The 19,599-nt window shown below is 43.9% G+C and overlaps 7 protein-coding genes across 7 annotated transcripts; 4 read left to right on the top strand and 3 right to left on the bottom strand.

Moving 5' to 3' along the window:
• Nucleotides 1–1,073: 1,073 nt before the first annotated feature.
• EAE98_003264 (uncharacterized protein) lies at nt 1,074–2,436 on the top strand (the record flags this gene model as incomplete). Its single annotated transcript, XM_038950884.1, has 2 exons — nt 1,074–1,571; nt 1,621–2,436. 2 exons carry the CDS (start codon nt 1,074–1,076, stop codon nt 2,434–2,436), a joined length of 1,314 nt encoding a protein of 437 aa, XP_038812348.1.
• Nucleotides 2,437–4,219: 1,783 nt separating this feature from the next.
• Nucleotides 4,220–6,707, top strand: EAE98_003265 (uncharacterized protein; the record flags this gene model as incomplete). Its single annotated transcript, XM_038950885.1, has 2 exons — nt 4,220–4,643; nt 4,714–6,707. 2 exons carry the CDS (start codon nt 4,220–4,222, stop codon nt 6,705–6,707), a joined length of 2,418 nt encoding a protein of 805 aa, XP_038812349.1.
• A 497-nt stretch (nt 6,708–7,204) lies between these two features.
• EAE98_003266 (uncharacterized protein) lies at nt 7,205–8,605 on the bottom strand (the record flags this gene model as incomplete). The annotated part of the gene is made up of 3 exons (XM_038950886.1): nt 7,205–7,668; nt 7,765–8,050; nt 8,453–8,605. The coding sequence occupies 3 exons, from the start codon at nt 8,603–8,605 to the stop codon at nt 7,205–7,207; spliced, it is 903 nt and encodes a 300-aa protein (XP_038812350.1).
• A 115-nt stretch (nt 8,606–8,720) lies between these two features.
• EAE98_003267 (uncharacterized protein) lies at nt 8,721–9,791 on the top strand. The gene is made up of 3 exons (XM_038950887.1): nt 8,721–8,914; nt 8,976–9,301; nt 9,463–9,791. Exons 1-3 carry the CDS (start codon nt 8,905–8,907, stop codon nt 9,496–9,498), a joined length of 372 nt encoding a protein of 123 aa, XP_038812351.1. The 5' UTR covers nt 8,721–8,904; the 3' UTR covers nt 9,499–9,791.
• Nucleotides 9,792–10,150: 359 nt separating this feature from the next.
• EAE98_003268 (uncharacterized protein) lies at nt 10,151–10,766 on the bottom strand (the record flags this gene model as incomplete). The annotated part of the gene is made up of 2 exons (XM_038950888.1): nt 10,151–10,429; nt 10,638–10,766. The coding sequence occupies 2 exons, from the start codon at nt 10,764–10,766 to the stop codon at nt 10,151–10,153; spliced, it is 408 nt and encodes a 135-aa protein (XP_038812352.1).
• Nucleotides 10,767–14,733: 3,967 nt separating this feature from the next.
• Nucleotides 14,734–16,694, top strand: EAE98_003269 (uncharacterized protein; the record flags this gene model as incomplete). The annotated part of the gene is made up of 4 exons (XM_038950889.1): nt 14,734–14,767; nt 14,950–15,197; nt 15,346–15,790; nt 15,847–16,694. 4 exons carry the CDS (start codon nt 14,734–14,736, stop codon nt 16,692–16,694), a joined length of 1,575 nt encoding a protein of 524 aa, XP_038812353.1.
• A 1,411-nt stretch (nt 16,695–18,105) lies between these two features.
• On the bottom strand, nt 18,106–19,414 carry EAE98_003270 (uncharacterized protein; the record flags this gene model as incomplete). The annotated part of the gene is made up of 3 exons (XM_038950890.1): nt 18,106–18,736; nt 18,780–19,001; nt 19,120–19,414. 3 exons carry the CDS (start codon nt 19,412–19,414, stop codon nt 18,282–18,284), a joined length of 972 nt encoding a protein of 323 aa, XP_038812354.1. The 3' UTR covers nt 18,106–18,281.
• Nucleotides 19,415–19,599: the final 185 nt, after the last annotated feature.

A 19,599-nucleotide genomic window follows, 5' to 3' on the forward strand; every position in this document is an offset into this window, starting at 1 on the left:
CTACCTATTTGTTTACTTGTAATTCATTGAATAGCCTCCACTTGAGCGCTTACCTACATATATTCTTTTTCCTTGTAGCCTTTTCTTGGAGTTGAAACTTCTGCAGGTGCTTAATATATCATTCCATACCTAGCAGTACATGTACTGGCTGGCTCACAGACATCGATTCCAATCCCTTGCAAGCTCCCGCTGTCAAAAGAATCAAACTTCGTCCATCAAGCGTTGAGATTTGAGGGTTGGACTGCGGCGTGGAGGGACCGTACGGAGGGATAGGAATAAGGATAAGAGGGGTCGAAATCAAGATTTGTATCCTGGTCGTTTCGTGCGAAGACGAGGAATTTATATTTAGAGCCGTCTTGCAATTGGTACTTTGATCCCACCCTTTCGATTGCACAAACGAGTATTCGGAGCCAAGGTACTCGGATACGTCATTTTCTGGTTTTTGAAGGTGTGATAGGATAGGATACTTGGGTGTACGATACCTAGGATACATGCTTGGTGATTTGGTGGAGGGGTAGTTTTTGGAGGGCTGAAGAGGGATTTGGATGATTGATTGATTGAACGCCTTTTCTGAGTGTTATTGAAGGGTTCCTGCTCCACTGCCTGTTTACCTGGGAGATTTCGTCTGGGGTTCATTTACTTGACTGGTCGTCGGCTTTTCTCCATAATTGCAACTTTGAACTCTGACTTGGAAAATTGGACCTGGGAAGTTTGGTCTTGGTTTAGAAGGGATTGAGTGATTGGTATTGAAACGATTTGTTTGGGAAGTTTCTGACCAACCATATCCATTCACATCAGATCGGAGGAGAATAATCATATCAAACGAGACCAACCAGGCCAATTCAACCAAGTCGAAGAAATCTTGCTTCATCTTACCCACGATATCAAGGAATAATCTGTGGCGATCCAGGATCCTTGATTCTATTATACCTTTACCTTCCTCTGGCTTGTTTTTGTTTGTTTTGATACTTCTTTTTCTACGAACTTGTGTTGAGATACAAATTTACGGAAGTGAATAAGAGTTTTACGACTTTACGAATTGAACGACAACATATTTTGAGGACGAATTCATAATGAAGTGCGAAAAAGCACAGGACAAGATGAGTTCTACCAAGTCGCATCGATCGCGAAAATCCTCCTCAATGTCCAGAAAACTCCTGGCTGCTAGCATCTGTCTTGCCATACTTCCTATTGCAGATGCTCATACATACTATCGCAATAGAGCTACCTGGAAACCAAATTGGGACCCCAATCGACCTGTTCGAAAAGGTCCGCCTAAGAAGAGAGATGGAGCAATTCCACTGGTAATAACCAACATGTGTCCTGAAACGATATGGCCTGGAATTGGTACTCAAGCAGGAACTGGTGCTGGAGTCGGAGGATTTCCACTTAAAACTGGAGAGAGTAAGTCCTTGACAGTCAGTGCCGATTGGCAAGGAAGAATTTGGGGACGCACCAATTGTAGTTTTGCGGTTGGAGGTGATGGAGCTAGTAACGCTGCCGGATATGATGGTTCTGGTTCTGCTTGTGTTACTGGTGATTGTGGTGGTCTCTTGGATTGTTCTATCACTGTAAGTCTGTTCAATATGATTACATGCGGATAGTCACTCACTGTTATAGGGAGAGACTCCTGTTACTCTAGCAGAGTTTGATTTGGCGGGAAATGGAGGTTCTCAGACTTTCTACGATATTTCTCTAGTGGATGGCTACAATATCCCTATGGGAGTTGTATATATTCCTGGTGAAAATGCCGCACTCCAGGCCATTCCACCGAATCTTGTAAATGCCGCTTGTATCGCCTCAACCGGTTATCTCGCGCCCCCGGCTACCACAGGTACAAATGGCAACTCCTCAAATTCCACTTACCCCATTCCATTAGAGAGCACAGTTACCAACGACGCAGCTATGAGTTGGTGTCCATGGAACCTTCAAAAAACTCCACCTGACAAACCAGGTGATGGCGTCTACCCTTACCCGGACGACAAAATCCAACGTCCGACATTCGATCCCTGTCTTTCCGCCTGTGCTAAAGATAACAAGGCGTCGGATTGCTGCACAGGTGCTTATGATCAACCTCAATTATGTCCTCGCAATGATTTTGCAAATGCGGCAAATACCATCTGTCCAGATGCATATGGTTATCCGTTTGATGATCAAACTTCCACGTTCGTTATTCCTACAGGAGGTGGATGGGAAATTGTGTTTTGTCCGATAGGAAGGAGTACGAATATTTTGAAGGTATTAGGGGATCAGATGAGGAAAATAGCTAGTGCGGGGAAAGTCACAAAGGATATTATTGAGACCGCGATGAACGAGACGTATATTAATGAAATGGCGGTTAAGAGTACGGCGGGAGAGGGATTGTCGGAGAAAGCGAAATTGGGGAGCTGGGGGGCGTTGGTGGGAGTACTGGTTTGGGGAATTTGGTTGTGTTGATATTTTGATAATGGAAGGGGAGCGGATAGATTGGGATAGATTGGATTGGATGATTGGACGGGAGGATGGAGATGGGAGATGGAGATGCATGCTATGTGGCGTTGAGATACCCTTATTATTGTGTACTTGATTTTTATTTGCTTTCGTCTGGTGGATGGATGGTATGGTATAAGATGAGATAAGATGAGATGAGAAGATGAGATGAGATGAGATGAATGACGTACCTCAGTTTTCTTATGATACCTTTACCTATTAGATACCTATTATATTACATATTCTCATTCCTGTCCAATCCTATCATGTTAATCCCTCGAATCTGACCACTTGAACAAAAGTAGATGTTGTAATGATAAGGAATGAATGAATACGAGTAAATGAATGAATGTAACGTGAGAGATCATCCAATCATTCAATCATCCAATCATCTAATTCCATAGGTATATGGATAACCTACGATACAAGGGAAACGAAAAACGGAAAACGGAAAAGCGGTTATCGGCAGGGGCACCGCGTTTCCTGCTTTCTGCGGTTAGAAGGGTTGAGGATTTGATTGGTGGATTGGTGTGGTGTGGTATGGGTGTATGGGTGTATTGGTGTATGGGTGTATTGGTGGGTGTGGTGTGGTGTGGTATGCGTTTGAGATTGAGATTGAGATGCTGCAGAGGACCCACCCCACTTGTAGGTGTGGATTTGGATTTGGAGGGTTGTGTGAGGACTGTGAGGACTGTGAGGACTGTGAGGAGGGAGGGAGGGGGAGAGTGAGGTTTGGTTTGGTTTGGTTTGCTGGTGGGGTTTGAGGTTTGGGTTGAGGGGGGAAGGGGAGGGGGAGATGGGATGGGGAGATGGGATGGAGATTGGTGGATTGGTGGATTGGTGTGAGAGGGAGGGGGGGTATGTGTGTGTGTGTATCTAGGTAGTGAATAGTAAATAAAAAATAAAAGAATACAGATTTAGATGGATGGATAGATAGGTAGGTAGGTAGGTAGGTAGGTAGGTAGGTAGGTAGGTAGTTGCAAAAGGAGGGTTTTTATTGAAAGATTTATTGGTAGAGGTGGACGGGGGATGAGAGGAGGGCGGTTTGGGTTTATCTGTGCGGAAACGACGGGATAGTGTAGCAATGGCATAGAATGAATAGAATAAAATACAAAATGACACACTAGGTGATATTGAATATCAAATCAGCATGTGAAAATGTACGAACCTTGAAAAGAGGAATAGGAATAGGAATCGGAATCGGAATACTGTTCCCTCTGTCTACGGATTGGCGAGAGAGAGAGAGAGGAGGATTAAATGCATGGGAGTATGGTATCGTGGTATCTTACATATGTATGTATACATGCGATACGACGCTACGGTGTCGTGGATACGATATATGCGAGCATGATGTTGATACTGATACTGATACTGATACTGATACTGATACGTTCGTAGAATTCAGATAGACGCCCATGTTATGTTATGTCTTGGATATATGCATGGGTATATGTGTAAGGGTGTGTGGGTGTGTGGGTTGCCACGGGAGGGTATGCAGCGAATAGGAAGGGAAGAGCAGAGGGAAGGAAGGTGGAGAATTCTTGTGATACTTGTTCCTTGAATCTATGATATCTGGTGTTTGGAATTTGGAGATTGGAGATTGATTTTGTGATTTTGTGATTTTTTTTAAGGTTTGGATTGATTTGGATTGGTTTGGTTTGGTGATTGTTTTTGAGCTTTGGTTTCGGAGCTGATTAGGGTGTTTGGATTTGGTGTCAGAGGGAAAAGAGAGAAAGAGAGAAAGAAAGGTATGCTGTGTGCTCTCTGTGATAGTATTAATGTGACCGATCTTATTCTCCTGGCCAAAGCCAACTGGGAAGCCCTCCAACATCGTCAGGAAGCAGAATCCTATGTTCCCCGCCGCTTCAACCATCATGCTAGATACGATGAGATTGTATCTGCCGCCGAAGCCGGCTGCGAGCTTTGTAAGGTTGTGGAGAGAGCGTTAGATGGGGGGGTTGTGTTGGAGGGAGGGATTATGAAGACGTATAAGGCGGAGATGCTGGAGATAGAGGGAGAAGGGGGGAGGGGATTGCATGTGGAGATTCAGGTAGAGGTGAAGAGGGGTGCTGATGGGGAGTTGGAGAAGGATGGTGCTTATGATAAGTTGGTGTTTTATTTGAGGGGGAGGAGTGAAAAGGTGGTTTTGACGTTGTCGTTGCAGAAGCGGAGAGGTAAGCTACTTACTTAGCTGTTTGAATATCAAGAGAGATCACTGATGTATGATTGTCTTATTTGATATAGGGCAGGTGAAATCAGTTGATGGGATAGAGATTGGGCATTTTGCTCTTGATCCTAACCTGGGATCGGAAACGAATTTCGAGATTGCTCAAGATTGGATAAATACCTGCAGTTCAACGCATTACGAATGTCCGATGATCCAGGATAGACCGTTACCCACGAGAGTAATTCATGTTGGATCCGACGCCCAGGAACCATATCTTCTATCGACGCATGGTATGAAGGGCAAATACATTGCACTAAGCCATTGTTGGGGTGGTAAAATCAGTGATCTCTCCAAGCTCAACAAAACGACTGCGAAATATTTTGGCAAAAAGATTGCTCTGATGGGCTTGCCGCCGAATTTCCGAGATGCGATTCTCATTACTCGAGGACTGGGATTCCAGTTTATATGGATCGATTGTTTGTGCATCATGCAAGACTCGAGTGAAGACTGGGAAGTAGAATCTAAACACATGGGAGATGTATATCGCGATGCGACCTTAACCATTGCAGCTGCCGCCTCATCGAACTCTACCGACGGCATCCTGAAAGTATTTCCAGACTACGATCTCACAGGTCTCAGCATCAGTTTAAAACTATCCAAAGATAGTCCACCGGAAGACCACATCGATCTTGTGCTCCGAGACAATCATCGCGAACAGCTCGATCATCTGCTACAGGACGGACCGCTCGCAGACAGAGGATGGACTTTCCAAGAGGAGATTTTGTCCGCGAGGACCTTGTATTATGGACGAATGCAGATTTACTGGCAGTGTCTCCATGACCATGCATCAGCCGATGGTCTGCGCTCACGAGCTCCTTTTTATCAACGCGCATTTCGCTACGAAAGAATTAGAGATCAGATACATGAGCCGCAAGGACTCAAGAAACCTAACACCATAAAAAGCCCCTACGTTTTCGTCGATAAAGATCAAACACCCTCAGCGATACAAAAGCGTACCAGCGCCAACATAATCGTAGAATATCACAAACAGATGGTGGTAGACTATTGTTCACGACACCTCTCATTTTTGCGAGATAAATTCCCCGCCTTTTCGGGTATCGTTACGCTGGTTCGCCATATCTTGCAAAGCAATGGGTATCCCAGCTCGAAATATGTAGCAGGGATTTGGACTAGTCATTTTCGGGAAGGATTGGTGTGGTATTATGGGGATGATGCAGTTCCTTCTGTTGAGAGGGCACCTACTTGGTCGTGGGCTACGACGAATGGGAAAGTAGTGTTTCACCCATCGACTTTCGCAAGCAATCCTTTCCAATCCACATCTATTGATCCTGAGCTCTTGTCCCACCATGTGGTGCTTGCGGGGCAGAATCCTTATGGCGAGATCAAGGATGCACGGTTGGAAATGCAAGGCAGTTTGATGGTAGCAAGGGGAATGGATCGAATGGTGACACATAGGAATAGTATGTGTTGCGGATATATACACTGGGACACACGAGTTACTGGGAAAGGACGACGAACCAATGCATTATTTGTGTGCAGGGTGGGGAGTTCAGCAATGTTTTTATTTAGTCCGCAGGACGAGAAGACGAGTTTGCCTCGAGCGAGTGCAAATATGGATAAGCAAAATATAAACAAGGCTAATAACACGAGGTATAAGATTATGTTTGTGGCAACGCAGACACGGCAGGCACATGGTTTGATATTGAAAGAGTATGCAGCAAATCAGGATTTTATGTCGAAAAGTGGTAATGAAGATGGCGGCGAGAAGATCGAGGACGATTCGCAAGCTGGAGATGGAGCTGCAAATGAAGCAGACGGTGATCAAAACTTGAATGTTGAGGCTCAAGCTGGAAATAAGGATAAAGTCAAACATGAAGCACAAGACGAGAAGAATGAGACGGAGACTAGAGCTGCGGTTACCATCACCACTTATCGTCGTGTGGGTTATGTTAGGTTATACTCCAAGCATGTAAATTTAACAAAGTTTCATGATGCATATAATTGGGCAGATCTAGAAGGATGGAAAAGGGAACATTTGGTGTTGATTTAAGATTTAGCATGAGAACTTGGATAACCATATACTTCAGTTGTAATCAATGAGTAACCTTTTGTAATGTTATTATTTTGTCTAATTTCATGATTAAGGTCGCTTAAGGTAGAATTTAATATATTTTTTCATGTTGTTTGCAGTGCCACTTGGCCGGTAATTCAACTTGAGCAAAGCCAAGCGACGTGAAGCGAGTAAATACAACAAAGACGGGACAATAGGGCTAGGTAATTTAACGAGGTCTTTCATTTCTAACTTTATAGATAGTTGAGTGCATACAATAAAACACCAAAATGCCATGCTTCTAGAACCAGTCCACTCTTCGAAAATCCAAGCTAATGTAAATGATCGTCTCATCTTCCATTGTTGGAATTCCATCATGTACAGTTGGCATGTCCATACAATTGTATGTATCTACAGCCCCAGTAAAGCATTCGTCCAATTCCAAACCCAAAATGCAAGAGAAGAAGAGAAGATAATTGAGGAACGCAAGGCCAGACTTATTTGCCAGACTTCTCAGCTCGGCGTCTTTGCCACTCTTGTTCCTCTTCACTATCACTCCCACTGTATACACTCCCAACATCATCATCATCCCCGACATCACCATCAACCAAATCCGCATAATCATATCCGTTCTTCTTAGAAGCAGGCTCTTCCTCTTCCTCTTCATCTGAAGGTGGCTCAAACTCGAAGTCTGCAAAAACTTTTTTCAGTTGGGTGTTTTCAGGATTGACTAAATCTTCGGCTCTATGTCCATCTTTGTTGCGAATTCGCGGATCGCTGCCGTCGCGGAGCATCATCTTGATCATTTCAAGACCGTCGTCCCAAACACTTCTTCCCATTTTATTGACTCGACCTTCTTTGTTGATCCATCTAACGGCGCAGTGGAGAGGTGTATCACCGATGCTGTTGCGGGGATCACATTCAAATCCGTCTTGACCGAGAAGCTCATCGATTATTTTATCTACGTGGAGAGTTTTATGTTAATAACATTGTATTTTCCTTTCCATCCTGGAATATTGAATTTAAGATCTGAAGATAGATGTAAAAAGTATCTTACCTTGTCCAAGAGAGGCAGCAACATGAGCAGCAACATTTCCAGCTTCCTTTTTCACAACCCGATCCTGGTATCTGTATGCCAAGGCGTGTGTATTCAGGTATTCAACAGCAGCTTCCGGGCTATCGAAGCGTTCTAAGACTGTGTTGAAGGTTCCAACCGAATTGTACTTTATGGCAGATATGAGTTGCTCATCAATGGGCGTTTCCTCCTCTTCGTAATGAACATCTCTCGGATCCGTCATTTTATCTGATCTTTCCCTTCTCTTCTCCTTTCGTCCAATGTACAACTATCGCAAACCTCACAATCCGAAGACCTCAAAAAAATTCAAATCAAATCACCAACAAAGCAGCGTACACCACTCCTTAACCTAACTCAAACAATCAAAGACCAAAGCCTCTGCTTCCCCAAATCCCGTATCCTCGTAACTTCGTAAATGCAAATCCTTCTCAAACTAAACTGTTCAGACGAAAGACAGATACGTCTCCTCTGTAAACGATAAAAATAATAAGACGAGAGAGAGAAAAAAACGTATCTGATCTGATCTGATCTGATCTTGCCAATCCTCCGTGTGTATGCACGTATGCACGTATGTATGTATGTATATCGTAGAAAGTGTCGAAAGTAGAAAGTCCAGCGCTTCTCCAAACACCCATCCATCAATCAATCCACTCCTCCAAACGAAACGCACCGACTCTGTAACAACAGGCCAACATTTCTCAGCCCAGAGCCTAGCATCCCTGTCCTTCGAGCCTGCCCCATCACGCTCAGCCGTGTGAGGGTAGGACCTATCGGTGGAGTTTTTAGGTTTGGGTCCGAGGACGCTTTTGCTGGGAGGGAGCATTGTGATTGGGGGGTGTGATGAGATGTGCGGTGTAATGGTGGGTTGAAATTATGTAAGCGAGTGAGCGGGAAAAAAGTTCCTATGATGAGGTTGATAAAATTGATAAAGAAAGAGCTTGAGATTATTTGACTTGTGAAATTGCGCGCGACGTTGAAGAAACAATACGATCCGGGATTTTGTGGGAGTTGATGATTGCAATCTGCGAGAGATTAGAAAGATCCGCAGAAATAAATTGAGAATAAAGGAAGAAATACCTATCCAGCACTTCGAAAACCCGATATCAATCCCATCCCATCAAAATGCTTCTCTGTACGTCCCTCCCCCTCTTTCCATCTCTCTCTCTCCCCAACTAACCTCTCTCACTCACCAGTCTGCCCCTCCTGCAGCAACATCCTCACCGTCTCTGTAACTCCTCATTCCTCGACCCCCACGCCCACCTCGACGCAAGATCTCACTGGCGCAAACCGTCTCGAATGTCTCACCTGTCCCTACCAATACATCCTCACCCGCTCCATCTTCGACCGCAAAACCTTTGTGCGCGAAGAAAAAGAAGATGTATTTGGAGGCAAAGATGCCTGGGCCAATGCCGATACTTATCCCAAACAATGCGCGAATAGTGAGTGTAATGGTATGGTGGCTGCGGCGAGGTTTGTGCAGATTCGCAGTGCGGATGAACCGATGACGGGATTTTATAGGGTAAGCTTTTTTTTGTTCATTACTTAGCTTGTTTGGAAATTGGAAGCAGGGATAGTGGTAGCAATCTGGGGAACGAGGGGAATTGGGGAGAGGAGGAGGAAAGGAAGGAGGTCGTGAATGATTATGATGAAAGAGGAATGAGGCTAACAATTTGGTTGTAGTGTATGACATGTGCAAACCAATGGAGAGAGAATTAGATGAATGGGGGCAGGTTTGCAGAATTATCTTTTGCTACGAAGTTGGGGGATGTCGACATGAAAAACATGTTAGATGTTTGTTCACGAAGGGATTTGTCACGCAGATCATGCTGGGAAACTTAGCAAATTTTTGAGCAGACATGGCGAAGGACATCTGGGCTGGGATTTTGCAATACGGCGTAATGGTTAATATACCTCGTGAGACAAGTAGTCTGCATTTGGGTGTAAATTATATCATAAAAGGCGTCGGATTCTTTTTAATTAAGAAGCGTTAAAGAAGAAGCTTTTACTTCTCAATCATACCCATTCCCCAACGCAACAACTTCGATGTGTTCAATTGCTTCGTATCTCAAACCTAGAACTCCTGGTATATCGCAAAGGACTTTTCCCCCATTGTCAATGAATTCGGGTAAGCCTGATGTCCCAACACTTCAACTCACTACTGGTAGACCTTCCTCGAGTACGGTATCGTGGTGGCCTTCAAGACGCGGATGAGCGCAAGTGAGATCTGCATCTGTCCTATAATAGGGTGTTTTGAAACAAGGCGAGCGAAAGCAAAGCCATTTGAAAACAGATGCTCTCGCAATCAAGTCTGATGGGTCTACCCATGGGACATTGATCACTTGTTGATTCTTCCGTTCCCTCTACTGCATCATTCCTTCTGCCACCTCTCTACTGCTGCCATATCCTCACTGGCGAGCATACTTATAATATCTATACTCAAACAATCCCTTCTGAAATTCTCATTTTGTAATAATTCTAGGTGTTTCAGACTAGGTCCAGGATAGGAGAGGAATTTGAGGTATGGGGGTTGGGTAAAGTATTGCAAATATTTGAGGTAGGCGATGAATGGTGGGGAGCTGAGGAGAGTACCAGAGGAGAGGGAGGCTAAGTGCATCAGGTAGTAGGGCGATGAGATGGCATTTATGAACTGAAGTGAGTTAGCAGGTGGGCAATGGGTGGATGGAGATTGGAAGGGGGAGCAATTAGGAATTGTAGAGGAAATTTTTGAATTTAAAAGGAATGGATAATCGAGCCCTCATATGCGGACATGCGCAGCTCTACCAATTCCATAAATCCCTTTGTCCCACAAGTCCTCTCTCCTAAACTCAAGAACACATTTGAATTCTCCAACATACCTCAAGTTCGATTTCAAACCTTGTAAATCCTCCAAATTTTGGTTCCTCATTCTCCCCAGATACTGAAGGGGTTACCCTGGTACCATCCTCCATCTTAATATCTTCCGGAGGGGAATTGATCGTCGTCATTTTGTTTTCACGTTGCGTATTATGGGTTGCGCAAGATGTACCTGTGAAGCAAGGGATGGTATTTGATGGTGCCCGGGGAAATCGCGAAATATGCGGATGTTTCGCGGAACCTTCGACAGTGGAACAGGCGGAACGGAAGATGAAGGTGTAATGACGTCGGTAAGGTTTGAATCAATGGAGAAATTGGATATAGGAGATAGAGTTCAGGCTTACGATTCGATGCGTGGGGATGATGGTATGATGGATGGAAGGGAATGATTTTGTTTGATTGTGATATACAAGGCTGTAGATCTAACTGATGAAGCTTTGATGAAAGCTTGATAAGGCTAGGCAGAATTTTGGCCTTACATTAATCGATTAGTCAGTGCTTATCTAACCACCAGGGGGTCAAGATTCTTTTTTAAATAATGAATTACAATTAATCTGATCTGTCAATGCTCGAGAAGAACTTTTGCATGAATCTGAGTTTTCGAAGACTTATCTAGATTCTTTATTAATGGATTCTCGTTGCATGAATTATGAAGCTGTCATACATTACACTCTATCTGTCTCGTCGGTCTTATAAAATTAGACCTTTTGCCCATGAAATTTTGTTGGTGCTTTGAAGCTTAAAATGAGGAACATCAGGAACATCAGGAACATCAAACTAACTAACTAGAGTGGAGACTTGACTCTTGTACCTGAAGCTATCATAGGTCCCCTATTCCCAACCCCTCTTGAGATCTTTCCTCCCTGGCGATGCTGGTTAGTAGATCCACTTGGATGTTCAGAATCTCCAGTTCTCGGCATTGGGCATTGCTGTCAAATGTGTGTGTTCACTGTTCACTGTTCAGTCTAGCCCTTACAAACAAATTTCGGCAATAGAAATATTGATGAGTGGAAACTTGAAAGGAATCGATCCATTTATTCTGTATTGAATGAATTTGAATCTTCAACCCAAAAGAATCTAGAATCATCAGATATGTCCAATTCTTGGCACCATCAATTGATGATGGATACACTTGGAACGCTACTCTTCCAAACGACCTTTCACGGTCTTGAGATATGTACACCAAATGGCAAACCCTCTAAGGTCTGATAGCAATACGTAGTAGTGTCTGAGGTAGGTACGATCTTGACTTGCTACTGGGTACCATCAGCCGGTTACTTTGGAGACGGTCAAGTTGAATGACGCCAAACTAAACTCATCCAGGCAAGTGTTCCTCCACAGACTCTCGGTTGGGGTGGCTCAGAAGACAGTGGCGTTTGGCAAATACTACTACTATGACTGACTCTGGGTAGTGCTTTTAATAGACTCTTATGTCTCTTCGACAGGCGGGACTATTTTCGAGCTATTCAGCCCAAAAGATATAATCAATCCTTCCTCTGACAAAATCGATATTGGGATTCCTCCGTGGGATCTATAGAAAGGTACCTACGACAGCTCAAGCGCAGGTAGTTAGTTAGTAGAGTGATAGATTTCTCGTGTGTGCCATGTACTTTATATCGGCAGCTCCTTTTGAGGATGCATTCGGATTTGTACAGACTGGTACCTGCTTTTAGGAGTTGAGGCTTTATTAAAAGCAAGGTTTGCATTATTTTGGAGAGATTTTCATATTTCGTTCGGATGATGGTATCAAAAGATTAGCAAGGTTTCCCCGAACTTTTCAAGTAGCTTCCTTGTCCGGATCCAACCCCCTTCTAGAAAAGGTTATATTGGCATTGGATATTGATGCCAAAAGAAAAGTACAACATACATAGGGAATAGGTAGGTGATGAGGAAAAGGTAATGAGGAAAGAAGATTGAAGAGATATAAGATTCAAGGGAGTGGAGGATGAAGGGAGGTAGGTATTAGTACTAGGTAGGTATTAGATATCCATAAATCAATACTTTGTAATATCTATCAGATATTAGATGTTAGATATTACATATTACATATTAGATATTACATACTACATACTACATACTATATACTACACACCAGACAATTACCAAATATAGAAGGAACTGGTGGAAGTGTGATTCAAAAGGTCAAGAGATACCTTCATCAGCTGCTCATCTGATGTTTTGATCCATTCATAGGTAATTTACCAAAAAAGGAAGAAAGCTTCTTCTTTCCCTCTCTTCCCCTCTATCATATCAGAGGTATCCAATACTACCTACCTACCTACCTACAAAAACTTCATCAATATTCCATCTTCTCTTTCACTCCAACATCACCCGTACAGTATCTACACAACTTCTTTCAATAACCTCATTTACCACGGCACTGTACAATACACATCAACAGTAGAAAATACTACATAGGAATATCAATCGTTCTTCGCCCAACTATCATTCTCATACCACCAAAGAAGAAAGTTGCATTGTCATATCAAAAAGACATCGTCATCGTACCAAAAAGAAGTTTGCCAACCTACCTACCTACTCTTCTACCCGTTTGGATAATTTGAAATACATACCTACCTGGGTAGATTCTGTTGATCGAAATCATTAAAAAGGGAATAGATTACCTTCACAGGGACGATTACAATATACGCAATCACATCACGTCACATCACACCTACAATCAGATTATCATACCTACCACGCCTACATAATCATTGTTATTGAAAAGAGAAGAGAGAGGAAGAAAAAGGACAAGCACCGAGGATTCCGCATAAAACTTCCGCGTCTCCCCTCCTCCTCGTCGTCCTCCCCTTCTCGTCCTCTATCCCTCTATCCCTCGATCCCTCGACCTCTTCATCTCCTTCATTCCAACGAAAGAGGAAACGGTCAAGTTTATACATCCATACATCCATACAAGCTACACCCTCATTCTCACTCATTCATCCTGCCGCTAATTAATCAAACATCTGGAACTTCAAACTTCATTTCGCCCTTCATTTGCTTTTCGATTCAAACCCCCACAACTTACAAATCCACATTATTATCGACTCCTGAACAATTTCAATCCTCGGTTCCCTACTTATACTTTGCAGATTTGACCAGGAATTTGGTAGAGAACCACAATTACTAAATTGGAAGATCGTCAAGCAGTCGGAATCGAATCCACACTTGACACAAATTCCTCGAATCAAATTCGGTTCTGAATTCAATTTGAGCAGAGGGTATCAAGGGAGACGAACGGGGATATAAGATTACGATTGTACATCAAGCATTTTCGCATCTCACATCCTGTCCCATCGCTATCCACATTTCTTTCCCTCCCCCTCCTATCCCTTCCTTACCATCTTTGAGGTTTCCCAAAGGATTTTAATTTGTTTGATTGCGAGCAATTAATCCTGAGACTTAAAGTGAAAGGACCAAGGAAACGAAGAGAGGACGACACGACGCCTTTCTCGAGCTTAAGGGGGAACGGAATATCAGATCAATCAATATTGACATTAGCATTGATATTGGTATCCAATCGATTTTACACGTCTCAAACACAAATTTACACACCACAGAGGTAGTGAGTGCTTGCTTAGGCCTCGGTCGCTAAGGAATTCACCGTTTATCCTGACACGGACCAAAATCGATCGGTCTGTTCTCTTTTACCTTGCTCACCCGGGCGGTTTCCTCTTGATTCAATTACAGTACGATATAGTACAGTACTCGTGTACAAACAAGTTGCTCTAAACGCGGGAGAGCTAGAGGAACCAACAAGATTCATCAAACCCATCTCATCCCAATCTCCAAGAAACGGATTCACTCTTCTAAATCAGTCAACCTCCTACTACCTTACGAACAACCAGTCATCGTCATCCATCGCCCACATACTTCTTGTTTTCCCTGGACTAGAAAGAAAGCTATCAAACTTTCAAACATCCCTCAAAAAGAGGAACGAACGAATAAGAAAACTTTATTTGCCTTCGACACCAATACAACGACGTCAAATTGAAAAATAAACCGGATCACATTCCCCTGATTCCTTTAATCAACGCATCACAACTTATTACAGTAATTAATTCTGGGATCTGTGTCGTCATCACAATCACTGCCACAATGTCGTTAAGCTCTATCCAACCAGACTTTGATGGTAAGTTCAAATCATTCTTGTAATCTATGCGCCGCAAGTCTGCGACGGCAAAACTGTCATCCCCACTTATCACGGCTGGCCTGTATCAAGTTGGATGTTCAGCGTTTCACTCTTCCTATCATTCCCCATCAACGACAAGCATGAATCCGTAGACTGACATTTGAATCTTGTTTTCTAAACAGGCAATCGATCGCCTGGACTTTCAGCCAATCTATCATCCAACAACCCCTTTAGAAATCGAGCCGTGTCTCCAGCTATGCCTTCTTCTACCCAACGTTCCCCCCGAGAACCTCCTCCAAGACCTCTATCACGAAATCCATTTCTCGATTCTTCAACTACGAATCAAACATCATCAGGCACCATGGCATTTTCTCGAACAAGTCCGACTTCATCAGGGCCAGCTTTAACAGGAAACGCGGCGGATTTATTTGTACGTTCACCTCAAACCATGAATACCCTTCTCACAACCTTGTTGGCTAGACATAAAGCCTGAAGAACACAAGAACACACTTCGGGAGGAACTCAACCTACAAGAAATTTGGCTACATGAGAAAGTATCGCTGACGTTAACAATGCAGGACGAACTCACAATCGGAGATAAACCCGTTCCGAATAGAAATAACAAACCGGGGATGGTGCGCTCAAACACAGGCACAAACCGACCACAGGCAGAGAACATCCCTCCGGGAAGGCCATCGGGACATAGACCAATGAGGTCACAGGAAGAGGCAATGCGTGCGAGAAAAGCAGCTGGAAAGCCATCTTCAAGCAGCAGGCCACGCGAAGAAGAATTGGATATTTTTGCCGACCCCAACGATAGCCCAAGACAAAGAACAAGACGCAACTCCGACACATCTATCATGGAACGAAAGCCCAAATTACTTGATCCAGAAGATCAACGTAGACGCTTAGAGAAAGAAAAGAGACATCGTGATCGTAAGCGCGCTGCAGAAAAGACCAAGAAGAAGGCACCTCTCGATGTTATTGATCAACTAGACGCCACCAGCATTTTCGGAATTGGCAGTAAGTTGAGAAAATTTATCATTCTCTATCCAATAACACTACTAATTGACGTACAGCATTCCATCATGATGGGCCATTTGATGCCTGCAACCCAGACCGTAATCGAGCAGGAAGTCGTCGTGCACCAATGCAAGCCTTCGCTAAAGATTCAGCCAACAATTCACTTGGTGGTGGTGGACCTCTGAACAAGAAACCTGATCATGCAACTTTTATGGGCAATAATGACGCAGAAGCACATCTTGATTATTCCCGTGGGGGAGATAAAGTCGATAATTTTGAACCTTATACTCATCGCCCGGGAATGCCTAGCCGCACAGAATCTGCCATTGAAAGTGCAACCACACGTGTTGAGCCAGTTCATGGTGAAGAATCCATGGGCCTGGGAACCTCTACTTTCCTTGAAGGTGCTCCAGCCTCTCGTTCGGCTGTTCAAAAGAACCAGAATGAGCAATTTGGTATGGATGGCGGGCTATCTCGAAAGAAGTCATTGGCACAGAAGATCCGCGGCATCAATAGCCGGCGCGATTACGGACCTTCTGGTAGAATGACTAGCCCAGAAGGCATGTACAACGCCACTTCTCCAGACGGATACACCCCCGTTGGAAGTAGGACAAATGAAGCCAACCCATTTTTCAATGAATTTGGCAAGGGCGACGATACTATCAAGGAGGAAACAGTCACATTTGCTGAACTGCCACCAAGACCCGGTCGCTCTCGTGCACCTTCTAACCCCCCAGGAATCGAAAGGCGTGTCACTAGCGATAGCATCGGGGATTCTTCCAGACCTCCCGTATCCAATGGTGGGGGAGGGTTCTTGTCTAGAGTTAAGAGTTTGAAGGGAGGGCCACGAAAGCCAAGGGTTGAGAATAAGCCATTGCCAACACCAACACCTCAGCTACTTTGAATGAGCAATCGACATCAAGTTCGTCGTTCGTCTCTTTATTACACTCTAGATCATAAGGACCTAGACGCCTGTGTCTGATTTAACATTCATCGAGCACGCATAATTACCACATTTTGTTCTCCTTTCCCTGCACTGCTATTACCCTTCATGTGGTATATCACTCTTACCTAACGTCCCCGAGTTTGGATATGGTACTCTGCGTGAACTTTCGGAATAAACACCTTTTCTTCATATTTTTTCACTTGAGCTTCGACTTTGGTTCTTACATCATGAAGAATCTTTCTTTTCTTGAATTATTGAGGGGTCGAATGGCCCACAAATTGTTATTTGATTTCATAGGCGTATGGGAGTACACATGAACAACCCCGTAGCTCGAGGGGGATGAGAAAGATAGGAAATCTTTTTTAATGCCAGTGAGATTTGAGGACTGGAAAGGGTTTTGAGAAACACGGTTAGGGTTAGTGACTGGATTGAATGGACTCAGATGTGACTCTTCTCGTGAACTTGGTTAGAGGTTAGACGGTCTTGAGGAAAGAGACAGTTGTTGGAGTGAAATCGGGTACGAGAGTAATGTAGACTCTATGGTCAAAGGTTAAGGGGCGGATAAGAGCGGCAGGGGTGGGATTGTTGGGTAGAAAGGAGAAACCTAGTAGTAGATGACAATGCACACGTACACTCAATAAATTGAATTGATTGGCAATTGATAGGACTTTGTGTTCAATGAGTGTTGCATGGGTTGGTGAGGTGTGAAATGAGATTATCTATGTTTGCGACGCAATTAATTTGTCGATGAGAGTCAAATGAGTGCTATTGAGCTGGCTAGTACTAATTATTCATTGTGTATGGATTCGGAAGATATAAGGAATGAGATTTGGACTTTTGGTTAGCAGGGAGGTTGATTGTTGTTTTCTTTGAGATAGATACTTCTGAGGTATGTTTATTTTTGGTTGGGCAGAGGGATGAAGGATTGTGGATGTTGGGGTATGTTGGGGTATGTATACTGAGGGCTTTGATAGGGGGTGTGATGTATTCGGGTAGAGGGTTGGGATGGGATGGTGGTGTTGGGGGGGTTATGGTGTTGTGGGGGTGTTGTGGTGGTATTATGGAGGAGGAAGTGGAGGAGGAAGTGGAGGAGGAAGTGGAAGTGGAAGTGTGAGTGAGTGTTGAGTTGTGTAATTGATGAATGTCAAGTTCTTAAGTTCTCAAGTTTCCAAGTGAGATATCTGATAGGGTTATGTGTATATGGACTTTGAGGGGGAAAGATCATGATATCGGAATGGAATGGGAATGGGAATGGTTTTGGTTTTGGTTTTGGTAGAGCTAAGAGGATATGATTTCTTTGGGGGAGTGGGTCGCTTGTGAGGCTAACATTTATCAAAGACATAGGATCTATGACTTGGACGTTAATTGCTTGGTGTCACCAATACCTTTTACTAGTGTAGAAGCACACGTAATTTCTGCGTCGATTATTATGAATATGTGTATATTCTACTCATCGAGATAAGAAAACTAAAAAAACGGATATCTTATGTACGCATCTATGAAAGGATATCCGACTCCGACTCCTGAGCATCGTACACCACTACGCTATTCCCTATACCACGAAGTCTGACCCACAGGCTCCGAGGCATAATCCCACTCAGTTCCATTCGACGAACCCGAACCCGAACCCGAAACCGATTCCGTATCCTCCGACTTTTCTTCCTCTTCCTTTTTCTCTTTCGGCGGCTTGGGATACTCCTTTCTGAAGAGCAGAAAAACGATGAGAAGAGAAGCGAGATACCAGAGCCAGAGAGAATGCACGAAGAGCATGTAGAGATTCCCGATTTTGGAATAGGATTTGGGGATTCCGCCGCCGGCGATTCCGCTGCCGAGGTAGGAGGCGTGGGTGAGGCAGGAGGCGGGGATGCAGAAGATGGTTAGTCCGGTCTGGGGGGAGGTGGAGAGGTGGATGTTAGTTGTTTCTTCTTCTTCTTCTTCTTCTTCTTCTTCTTCTTCTTCTTCTTCTTCTTCTTCTTCTTCTTCTTCTTCTTCTTTTTTTCCTTTCGGAAAAGGGGGTGGTAGGGGTAGATAGACGGAAAATACGTACAAAGCACGCGAGCATCAGCTTTTTGAAACTTTTCTTGGGCACTTTTTCTCCCGGGTCGAAGTGTCGATTAAACCATCGCCACCAGAGATATATCGTGAGCGCGACTGCGTGACAGCCAACGTAGTAGAAGGCGAATGCGATGGTCATGAGCGTGTAGAAGGTGGCGAGATCGCTGGGTTCGGCTTGTTTGTTGGTTGTGGCGACGATGTAGCCGAGGGCTGGGAATTGTCAGGTTGGGTTAGTTTTATCAAAAAAAAAATTCGTGCGTGGGTGGTTATTCATGATGTAGTGATATAGTACAAGAATCTGGGAATCAGAAATGAGAAAATAGCTTACGGTTGAGATCTAAATGACACCCCAATCCATCTTTCGCGTTGGGGTTTTTGTCAACCCCATTGTCGTTTTGGTCGCCGGTAGAAACGCAGTATTGGAAGATGTAAATTTTATACGTGATACTTGGGTTTTCAATGTCGAGAATCGAGTTATTTCTTCCCGGGAATTGGTAGACGAGGGAGAGGAGAATGAATATGATGACGATGATGGAGGTGGCGGTGACGGTGCAGAGACCGCGGTAGTATCTCCGGGCAGGACCTTGGCGTTTTTCTTTGGCGGTGCGAAGCGATTTGAACATAATAGGTGATATTTGAGTGTTGTTTGTTGGGAGTTGGGAGTTGGTATTTGGGTTATGATATTTATGTTTGATGAGAGAACTTGCTTGCGAAAGTGGAAGTGGTAAAGGAACAGAGAAGAAAATGATAAAGGGAAAACTTTATAAGACTTCCTTGAACTAGACTCTATGGATCGCAATTCATGAAT

The sequence above is a fragment of the Botrytis deweyae genome (assembly GCF_014898535.1).
Source record: "Botrytis deweyae strain B1 chromosome Unknown BDEW_006, whole genome shotgun sequence".
Taxonomy (NCBI): Eukaryota; Fungi; Ascomycota; class Leotiomycetes; order Helotiales; family Sclerotiniaceae; genus Botrytis; species Botrytis deweyae.

Coding starts and splice junctions, on each gene's coding strand:
- EAE98_003267 (XM_038950887.1), top strand. Junction 9,302..9,462: donor CGATGACGGGATTTTATAGG/GTAAGCTTTTTT, acceptor ATTTGGTTGTAG/TGTATGACATGTGCAAACCA.